At 35.0% G+C, this 11,330-nt stretch overlaps 1 protein-coding gene across 1 annotated transcript in view; it reads left to right on the forward strand.

The window, feature by feature from the left end:
* Positions 1-11,034, forward strand: part of LOC140445567 (D-3-phosphoglycerate dehydrogenase) — a 90,017-nt gene extending 78,983 nt beyond the window's left edge. Inside the window, exon 5 of the mRNA XM_072537688.1 lies at positions 10,587-11,034. Within this exon, the coding sequence (XP_072393789.1) occupies positions 10,587-10,945 (359 nt within the window). The 3' untranslated portion in view covers positions 10,946-11,034. The remainder of the gene's footprint in view (positions 1-10,586) is intronic.
* The last annotated feature ends 296 nt before the right edge of the window (positions 11,035-11,330 follow it).

Below are 11,330 nucleotides of genomic sequence, written 5' to 3' on the forward strand. Positions count from 1 at the left end.
CCGGGATAAAATAAACGACAAACAATAAACAAATTGAATAACTTACAAACTATTTGGTCGATCTAGCTGAGATTTAACACTTCAATAACTCATTGATTGTCATCATTTTAAGTAGTTGTATTACATGTCATTATTTAAAAAATAAAGTTATTAACGGCACTATCAATTTTTGCAAAAATCAGGGTTTTTTGCTATTCTCTCGGTTAATCGTTTATGTATTTTAATTTAGAAACTCAAATTAAAATTACAAATTAAAAAAATTTTAAGATCTACAATTTTTTTTTTTAGAGGAAATGTCGCAGCAATCATAGGTTATTAGCTACTCATCATCATCATTTTGGCTTTACAACCCTGTGTGGGTCCTAGCCTCCCCAAGAATTTTTCTCCAGTCGTCCCTATCCATCGCCTTCCTCCGCCAAGCACGTATTTCCATATTTCTCATGTCTTCATCGATGTTATCTAGGAATCTTGTTCTGGGTCTTCCTCTTCTTCTTTGACCAATAGGTCTATCAAGGAGCGTTTTTCTAGCTGGGTCGGTTTGCTCCATCCGCATTACATGGCCTACCCACCTCAGACGTCCTATCTTTATATGTTTTACGATATCTGGTTCCTGGTATATCCTATAGAGTTCGAAGTTGTATCGTCTTCTCCAGACACCATTTTCATTTACCGCTCCATAGATGCGCCTTAGTATTTTTCTTTCGAAACATCCTAACATGTTTTCATTGCTTTTTGTTAAAGTCCAGGTTTCTGAACCATATGTTAGGACTGGGCGTATTATTGTTTTGTAGAGTTTTACTTTTGTATTTCTTGATATAACTGTAGATTTAAAAAGGAGATTAAGCCCAAAATAGCATCTATTAGCCGTGCAAATTCTGCGGTTTATCTCTGCGGTAGTGTCATTTTCAGTATTGACGAGCGTTCCCAGGTATACAAATTCGTTAACTGCTTCGATGACGTCATTTTCTATAACAAGTGGCCGTAGTGTTTGTGGTTGCGTACCTATTTTCATGTATTTTGTTTTGTTGGTGTTTATTATTAAACCCATTTTTGTAGCCGCTTCCTTTAATGCTACGTACGCCTCTCGTGCTGCGTTTTCCGTTCTCCCAACAATATTGATATCATCAGCATATGGTAAGATTTGCACAGATTTGTTATATATTGAACCGGTAGTTGTGATTTGTGACGTACGTATTACTTTTTCCAGAGCTAGATTGAATAGTATACAGGAGAGTGGGTCTCCCTGACGTAGCCCGTTATTTGTTTTAAAAGGTTCAGAGAGTTCCCCCTGGATTCGTACTTTGCATTAAACTTTTTCAAGGGTTAGTTTGGTTAAACTTACCAACTGATTTGGTACTCCTAGGTCTATCATTGCTCTAAACAATTCTCTTCTATTTACAGAGTCGTAGGCTGCCTTATAGTCTATAAATATGTGGTGCGTGTCTACACCGTATTCCAGTGTTTTCTCTAGAATTTGTCTTAGGGTTGAAATATGATGAATTGTTGATTTACCACCTCTGAAACCAGCCTGGTATTATCCTATTATTCGCTCTGCATATGGTGCCATACGATGGCATAGTATATTGGAGAATATTTTATACGCTGCATTTAGGAGCGTAATTCCTCGATAATTAGAGCATTCGAAGATATCACCCTTTTTGTGTATGGTGCAGAGTATTCCAATATTCCAATCATTGGGAAGGGACTTCTGTATCCATATTTCTTTTATGAGCTGCTGTAGGGCTATTATGATATCGTGGCCACCTTCTTTATATAATTCCGCTGGGAGATTATCCATTCCGGGTGATTTGTTTCTGGCTAGTTTGTTTACAGCGTCTTTAACTTCCAGGATCGTTGGTGGATCCTCCTCCCTCTCGTCTGCTCCGCTTACCTCGCAGCTTTCGTCTTCCGGGTTTTCTTCTTCCTCTATATTAAGTATTTGGTTCAAATATTCCGTCCATCGGTTTAGTACGTCTGTTCTTGTTGTTAAGAGACCGCCATTTAAACTTCTACATTGATTTGTGTTTTCCTTAAATTCTTTTCTGTTGATGTTAACTTTCTTATATAATGTTCTGAATTCTTTCTCTCTGTTGAGGTTTTCTATATATTGAAGTTCCTTTTTTAAGTGGTTTCGTTTCTTCATTCTGTGTATTTTCTTTTCTTCTCTTCTCTTTGTCTGGTAATTCTCTATACTTGTTCTAGTTCGGCGGGTAAGCATTTTTGCATAGGCTTCATTTTTTTTCTGTGTTGCGTCTTTGCATTCATCGTCAAACCAGTGATTTTTTCGGGTACAAGTTTCTGTTCCTATTTCATCTTGTGCTGCTGACTCAATATCTTCCCTTATCCTGTTCCAGAATGAGTCTATATCTCTCTGGTCTTCTTCGCCTAGACTTTGATTCCTTAACCTATTGGTAACATTTTCCCAGTACTGTTTTGCAACAGTTGCATCTCTCAGCTTCTGTACATTCCATTTCTTTCTATTTATTTCTTTTTCTTTGTTGGAGTTTGAAATTCTAGCCCTTAGTGTTGAGATCACTAAACAATGGTCTAAGTCTATGTTTGCGCCTCTATAACTTCTGCAGTTTATTATGTCCGTTCCGTGTCTTGAATCTATTAAGATGTGATCAATCTGACTATTAGCTACTACTTAAGATATTTTATGTTATACATTGTCTAGATTTAAGATATTCTCTTAGATTCTCTGTTGGACACATATCACCTAGCATCTTGGATAAATTGTTGGGTAGGCGATAATGAGACCGTTGTTGTTCATAACGTTGGCAGTATATTAATATATACTAATACTTAAAGATGTGTTACATAGTTTGCAATGGGAAGGGTCACTGTTTGTGAAGATGTATGAATGTGTTGCGGCGGTTGTCAGTTCTAAGTCCCAAGGTATTATGTCGTTTTTGATCGAAGTTTAGAATGAGATAGGCACCAATCGCGTTTCCATAAGAACACTTTCGACTTAAGCCATGATTTTAAGTCACTCTTACTATTTCACTATCCTTACTTGTTGCTGCACTCCGCTCACTTTTATCTGCTACTTCGTTACCTTCAATGCCGATGTGTGATGGGATCGATACAAATTTTATTACCTGGTCAATTAGAAGTTTGGATTTAATTTATGGGGTGTTTGGGATATAGATGTTATATGGCTGCGATAGAGCTAAGATAATCGATAAGAATAAGAGTTCGTGGAATATTAGAGAATGTATTTAAATATAGAGCTTGGTATATGGCATTAAGTTCTGACGTGAAGATGGTTGTTTCTGAGTCAATTAGATTTAGATGCGTCTGTGAAGATAGTAATAAAATTTGTATGTGCTTCTAAGAAGTTATTTATTGACTTTTTAATTAAAGTAATGGGAGTACTCCGTTTATCAAATTTAGTAAAAAAAATACACACTCGGATGGCTTTATTAACCATGAGGGAGGACGATCATGGTTTGTTGGGATAACAATTAACAAACCGATGTATAGGGAGTCGAATGCTATCCTCACCCGCTGGTAATAAGGTTTTGCTGTGCGGGGTTTACTATCGTAGAGATGTTGTTACTTTTGTCTAGATGTATTTCGAAATAAAGGGTGGTTTTTATTTGCTTCGATGGATATGAAATGAGTAAGTGTGAGGAGTATACGTTTATGTTGTAAGGATGGTTCTCTATATTCGCTATATAGACTTTCTATTGGAGTGGTGCGAAAACACACCAAGGGCTCTAAAGGCATGGTTATGGATGTGGTCAAGTAGTTTTAACAATTTCTTTTTAACAATTTTTTTGTGTGGTCAATATTTTTAACTGGTTTGGGGGAAAATAGTGGAAGGGGGAGGGAAAGTAATTATTGAATAATCTCGTTTATTATTAAGTTTAAAAGACATGAACACACATAAACAAAAATGGAGAGAATTATATTTTATACAATTTTGATCTTTATTTTTTGCTGAAATTAATATTCAAGGTCCTAAGCCTAATAAAACCTATGCGGTGACGTCATCACACGAACCTATAACTTTAAATATTGGTTTTAGCATAAAAAGGAAACATTAAAATTGTATAAAATATAATTAATTTCCTGCATTTTTGCGATTGTCGTAAAGTTCATAATAAACGAGATAAGTAGATAACTACGCTCCCCATTTTTCACTTTTTCCTCTTAACTCGGAAAATATAGACTGCACGAAAAAAATTATAAAAAAAAAATTGTAGGAAACCGTATTTGCATTAATTTTAGTCCTTACCGTTTTTTTCGAAAAGTTTAAAAACGGTTCTCCTTTAAAATCAAGATGGCGGCTGACACAATGGAGGAGTTTAGTTGCGATTTTAAATTTGCACTACTATTAAAGTGTAGAATAATACAATTTTGGGCAGCTTTCCACGTAAGATCAAATACTATCCCGACTGGATTCAAATGTTATCCCGACTGATTATCTGTATTTGTTGTCTTGTTTACCTTTCCTCTCTAAATCCCTACTGGTAGTCTCCTATTTTAGTTTCAATGTATTTTAAGAATCTTTGTCTGATTAATGATGTCAATATTTTGTAGCAGCTGTTTAACAATCGGTAGTTGTTGCATTGTGTGGTGTCTCCTTTTTTTTTTTAATAGGGAATATCCACCCTGTTTTCCATTCTTCGCGCATTCTTTTTTCTTCCCAAATCCTTACTATTAGGTCGTATATTTTTTGTTGCAGTTCTTCTCTGTCTCGTTTTATTAGATCGTTTATTATTTCATCTGGGTCTGTTGGTTTCTCTTACTTTAGATTTTTTATTACACGTAAAAATCCTCATTTGACGAATTTTCGATTTCGTTTCTTCTGTGCATTCGTCAGTACTTTCTCTAGCCTTAAATAATTCTTCGTAATGTTTCTCCTATATTCTGGCAACAATCTTAACTGTTGGGTTTTTCTTGTTTTGTGATTTTATATATTTATATAGCTTTACATTATCTTACTATTTACTTCCAACTCTTCTATAAGTTCACCAATTCATCTCTTTTTTCAAATTATACAGCATTTTGTCTGAGTATTTCTTTCTTCTCTCATGCTCCTCCAAGTCTTCTTCTCTATCTGTCTTCAGCTATTTTTTATATTTTTTTCCTGTTTGCTGTTTCACAGTCTTCGTCGTACCATTCTGTTTTTCCTTTTTATTTCTTTATATCCTATAACTTCTCTGCTACTATCGAAATGTGACCTTTTATTTCTTTCCACGTTAGGGTTTCCACGTTTCCATATTGTTAGGGTTTGATACTTTTAAATTTGCTTCCAACGTTTAAAATAATTTTCTTAAATAGTATCTGACGATACGTTCTGACATCTTAAATTGTTCTTCTCCACTTTTTTAAAAGCAAAATATGATCTACTTGATTACCCTCAGTTGATCCTGGTATTAGTTATGTTACCTTATGCTCTTTTTTGTGCTTGCAGTGTGTGCTAACACAGTAAAAATTGTGTATTCTTTTTTACTATTGCCCCTTGATCTTTACATGTTATTGTTATTACATTATTACGCTATATATATATATATATATATATATATATATATATATATATATATATATATATATATATTACATATAGTATATATTCATATATATATCATACAAAAATTCGCACCTTAACTGGAGCCAAATATGGTGATATTGCAATTTGCTGCCCGTACCCCGCAGTAACAATTTTTTTCTGTAGGTTGATACCAAAAAACATGTTTTCAGGTGCGAGCCTCAAAAAAAAGGCAAATGTAAGTTTTTTCCAACAATAAACTGATTTGTTCGCTAAAGCTATTTCATTCTTCTAGCGATCTGCCTCGAAAAACGAGTGAAAGAGACTTCTATACTTGGAGTACACGTACATATCAGGTACCAATCGCTTCGTCTTGGTCTCCAGAAGGAACTCTGACCCTTTAAAGAACCAAGAAACACCTGCTCAAAGCGTGGCAAGCGGTTATTCAGTCCCTAAAATCGACGTTTTTTTTTCATTTTTTCGCGATTTTACCCGAAAATAGATTAAAAGATACCTCTATAGTTGGAGCACACGTACATATCAGGTACCAATCGCTTCGTCTTGGTCCTCAGAAGAAACTCTGACCCTTTGAAGAGCCAAGAAACACCTGCTAAAAGCGTGGCAAGCGGTTATTCAGTCACTAAAATCGACGTTTTTTTTCATTTTTTCGCGATTTTACCCGAAAATAGATTAAAAGATACCTCTATAGTTGGAGCACACATACATATTAGGTACCAATCGCTTCGTCTTGGTCCCCAGAATGAACTCTGGCCCTTTGAAGAACCAAAAAAAAAGCTCAAAGCGTGGCAAACGGTTATTTAGTCCCTAAAATCGACGTTTTTTTTCATTTTTTCGCGATTTTACCGGAAAATAGCAAAGGTGTCATCAACCGTAACCAGCAGGTGGGTTTGAGATTTGATGAGGACAGGGCTACTGTTTCGAAATGTTCCATATAGGTATCACCTATTACGGGAGAGAGGGGGGTTCCCATTGGGGCACCTTTTGATTTTGACGATAGAAATGATTTTGAAAAGAAAAATATGTATTAGATATGCAGTGTTTTATAAGAGATAATGTGTCTTTATGGCTAAGTGCTATTATGGCTTGAGGAAACAGATAGCCCAAAAACTACCCAGAAAAATTAAAGTTACCATATATAGAACACTAATAAGGCCAGTGTTAACATACGGGTCAGAAACGTGGTCACTTACACAGAACGACCAAGAATTGCATAAACGTTTCGAGAGAAAAAATTCTAAGGCAAATATATGGAGGAGTCCAAGAACAGGGTTTGTGGCGTAGGCGCTACAACTTTGAGTTATACAGAAGTTTTGGGGAACCTAACGTTGTAAAATGTATTAAATAAGCACGCCTTCGATGGATAGGACATGTAATGCAACGATCAGAAAAAAGGAAGACCAAAACTTAGGTATCAATATAACATAGAGGATGATCTAAAATCCATCGGAGTTAAAGCATGAAGAAGAGTTGCCAGAGACAGGGGCGAATGGAAGATTGTTCTGAAGGAGGCTTTGGCTCATAATGAGCTGTAATGCCACTGATGATGATGAATGTGTCTTGGGGGATTTGATGTTTAGGGTCCAAGATCGAAATGGTTTCATCGATGGGAATGTTGGTGAATAAAGAAACAATGTCAAAACTAACTAGTATATCTGAGGGTGAAATAGAAATGTCTCTCAGAAGATCAATGAAATAAAAAGAGTTTTTGACAAAGGACGAGGCGTTTTCGGCTAATGGTTATAAGGATAAAGCAAGATGTTTTGCCAATTTCTGAGTGGGGCAGTTATATGCACTGACGATGGGTCTTAGGGTGGCATTAGGCTTATGAATTTTTGGAAGGCCATATATCTTTGGAATTCGAGATGATTTTTCTCTGGATATAAGAGATTTTTTGATGTCTGGAGGTAGAGTAGACTTATTTATAATAGATTTGATCGTTTTTTCTAGATATGTGGTGGGATCTTTGGGACGCGTTTGTATTCTGTGGAATTGAGAAGTTCGAACATTTTGTCGAAATAATTAGAAGAGTTGAGAATGACGGTTGCATTACCTTTATTGGCCGGAAGGATGACAATATCAGGGTTGATATAAAGTGCTTTGAGGGCACGTCTTTCTGAAAGACTGATATTTGACGGTGGAGGTTTGAAAGTACGGAGAATTCTGGCGACATCTTATCTGGCAATTTCGGCTTGGTCGAAAGGAAGATGAAAAATAGCTTCTGTTGGGATAGAAAGAGGAGTGACAGAAAAATTGAAGCCTTTTGACAGTAGAGTTTTGGTAGCTTAATCGGATATGTGAATACGAACAGTAGAGGATTGTTGACTCGAAATGGGCTGTGGATTTTGCTGAGAGATAAGTTGGTCCAGTTTGCGTTTCTGGGTTTGGGTTTTGTTGTTACAAATGTGTTAGGCTTTTTGGTGAGAAAGACGTTCGACAGTGTCCCATAATAAAGGATGGATATTGAAAGAGTGGATGTCAATGTAGGTTTTAAAAAGTTGGGAATTTGTTGAATCTAATTTGTGTCAAGTGGAATGAATTGAATTTCTAAGTAGCGAAAAACCAGTTGCAAAAAAGAATTTTGGAAATTGATGAAGATTTAGTGTGATGTTTAATTTGAAGAGATTTCAGAATGACTTGATGGTCACAACATGATTTAAGAAAAGCAAGATCACAAAGAAGACGGTATTTGCATGTTAGAAGACTAGAAAAAGATTTGGTAAGAATGAAAAATTCCTCCCCGTAGAAATGTTCGGATAGATTTCCGCGGTCAGATAAATGAAAATCACTAAGTTCTCGGGAAGAACCGCATTAAGAATTTAATGCTCGACTGCCTACTCCCCGCACTCGTGACGTACCAGTATCGTGTTCTGTATTTCAATTCACAATTCTTAATGCGTTTCTTCGAAACGCATATCCGAACATATAATATATATATATATATATATATATATATATATATATATATATATATATATATGATGTCATCAAAAAATCGCGTCGCTAAAATATAATTGGGCAGGACACATCACCAGATTATCAGACAATCGATGGACAAAACGTATTGTCCAGTGAAGATCAAGACAAGAAGCAATATGAATATATATACATATATATGTATATATGTATATATATATATATATATATATATATATATATATATACCTAGATATTTGAAATAATAATTTGGTTGCAATTGTTAAACTTTGTCAAATGACGCAGTTGAAAAGTGGTGTTTGCAATAAAATGTAAAGCTGGATGTGCTATATCGTCTGCGTACGTTGCATTTGGTGATACTATTGCATGTGACAGAGCAGTTGTATAAATTAGGTAAAGAACAGCTTGCCAGATTATATCGAAAGTTTGTGAAATATTCAAAAAAGCTGCTGGACAATATTTATTTTTGAATAATAAAGAATATGTCTTCTAAAGTTTTATTACGAAAATTACAGGCACGATTAATTTGTTTTGTACTAGCATGTTGCTGTCTAAATCTAAACTGGTGGCTCGGTAATATTTGGCGTTTTAGGAGAATTAGTCGTAATCTATCGACAGCATTGGAAGTAGACTAGTAGATCCTTAAGACTGAACGTTTGCAATAAGTTGGTTTAGATGAGAAGGACATCAAACTACCAAAAATTTGTACTGGAACCAAAACGTCAGTATTGAAGGTTCTACGTCAGCAGAAGTAAAAATTAGGAGAGGAGTTAGACAATGATGTGTTTTGTTATACCTGTTATTTAATTTTTATTCCGAGTTTATATTTAAAGAGGCACTGGAGGATGCCAAGGATGGAGTCAAGTTGAATGGCGTAAAAATCAACAGCATCAGATACGCTGATGATTGCGGATTTTGACTTGAGTCTACAATGACTCATCGATAGTACCAACTCATTCTGTGAGCAGTTTGGTATAATAAACATTAAGAAAACCAAAGTAATGTCAATCCAAAAGAATTAAAATGTACCTGAACATTACACAATAAACGGGCACATTTTAGGACAGGTCAAGAATTTTAAGTATCTGGGATGTTTTAATTCGATATCAGCCTAAATCCTGATCTATAAATAAGATGGAGAATAGAACAGGCAGAACATTTTCGAAAAAATCAAAAGACTGCTATGTGATTCTCGAATAAACCTGGAAATCCGACAAATGTTATCAAAATGTTACGTCTGGACAACTCTTCCATTTGCAGTTGAAAGGTGTACCCTTAAAAATCAACCGGAGATAAATTTAAGGCCTTTAAAATGTGTATCTACCGGAGACTCCTCCAGAATTCATTGATATCGAATACCTTAAACAAAGAAGTGCTGCATAGCATAGGTAAGAAACGAGATCTTCTCAACACAGTGAAAGTTAGAAAAACATCATACCTAGGCCACATACTGAGAAATAATAATTACCATATGCTCAAATAATGGTAAAAAGAAAATCGAGGCAAAGATCAGACTAGGAAGAAAAAGACTATCGCGGGTAAGAAACATCCGACAACGGACAGGGCTAAATTTTGAAAAGCTAATTTTATATGTATATATAATAGTTTATGCAAATCTTTAAAAAAGGAAATATTAGCCAGGTTTCAGTGGTTTTCACGCATCATGGGTGTTGGAGTCGACTCCAACGATAAGTTCTATGTGACTATGTGCTCATTTAGGTCAGACCTACAAAAGATACAAGTTCTTACTTTAGTCTCTGGTACTTCCAAAATTAGTTCTCTAACACTTAGTCCTCGTATCTCACATACATTTATATACGGCTCTGGAATAAGCACCATATCAATGTTCTTAGCTGTTTTTTGTACTACAAATTGATCTGTACTATCCTAAATTTTGCACTTATTAATTTTTTCATCCCCTATAGGACATGGGGAACAAAAGAACTTGTGTAAAACAACAGTTATTTCACTGTATATCATAAAAACAAAAGGCCTTGTCTTTATGGCTACATATGACGGCTTCTGCAATGAAAACTTGCCATAATCTTAATTGCTTTTACTTTCAGTTTCTTGCATTATTTAATATATTATTATCAGAATTATTATATTATTAAACTAATTATTGTTTTAGATTTAATTTCTGAAGCCGTACTTAACAAATGTAAGAAAGGAGTAAAGATTGTTAACGTAGCAAGAGGAGGTATCATTAATGAATTAGATCTTCTAAAGGCTTTAAAATCAGGACAGTGTGGAGGGGCAGCTTTAGATGTATTTGAACAAGAGCCTCCTAAAGATCCTGTTACTTTAAACTTGATCCAACACGAAAAAGTTGTAGCTACTCCTCACTTAGGTGCTAGTACTGATGAAGCGCAAATTAGAGTGGCGGTAGAAATTTCAGAACAAATCATTGCATTAACCGGAAGAAGTAAAGAATATACATCTACACCAGGAGTGGTAAATAGAAGTGTTTTGGTAAATTTATCAAAGTGATTTTGAATATCATATGAACAATACATAAACCAACATCTAAATACATTTTTCTTTATTTTGTTAATGTTTAAAATAAAATTATAAACATACCAATTGTTTTTTTTTTAAATTATTTATATAAAAAAAATTTTGTAGTTTGTATATGATACCTTTAATTTAAAACAGAACAGATGTAGAACTAGTCTTCCCGATCTTATTGGCGCTTGCAGAATCGGCACTTGTGCTCTTTGGATAGTCTTCTCGAGAGGTCGTCGGCATTCCCATGAGTCTTCCCGCTCCGTTACGAATGTTAAAATCGTAGGTGTGAGTTTTTCCAGGCATCGAGTTATCTGGCCTTCAGGTGTTCTAAAATTGAGAAGCCATTATAAGTTGGAATTATTGTCTG

This window comes from Diabrotica undecimpunctata, chromosome 7 (assembly GCF_040954645.1).
Source record: "Diabrotica undecimpunctata isolate CICGRU chromosome 7, icDiaUnde3, whole genome shotgun sequence".
NCBI classification, from domain to species: domain Eukaryota; kingdom Metazoa; phylum Arthropoda; class Insecta; order Coleoptera; family Chrysomelidae; genus Diabrotica; species Diabrotica undecimpunctata.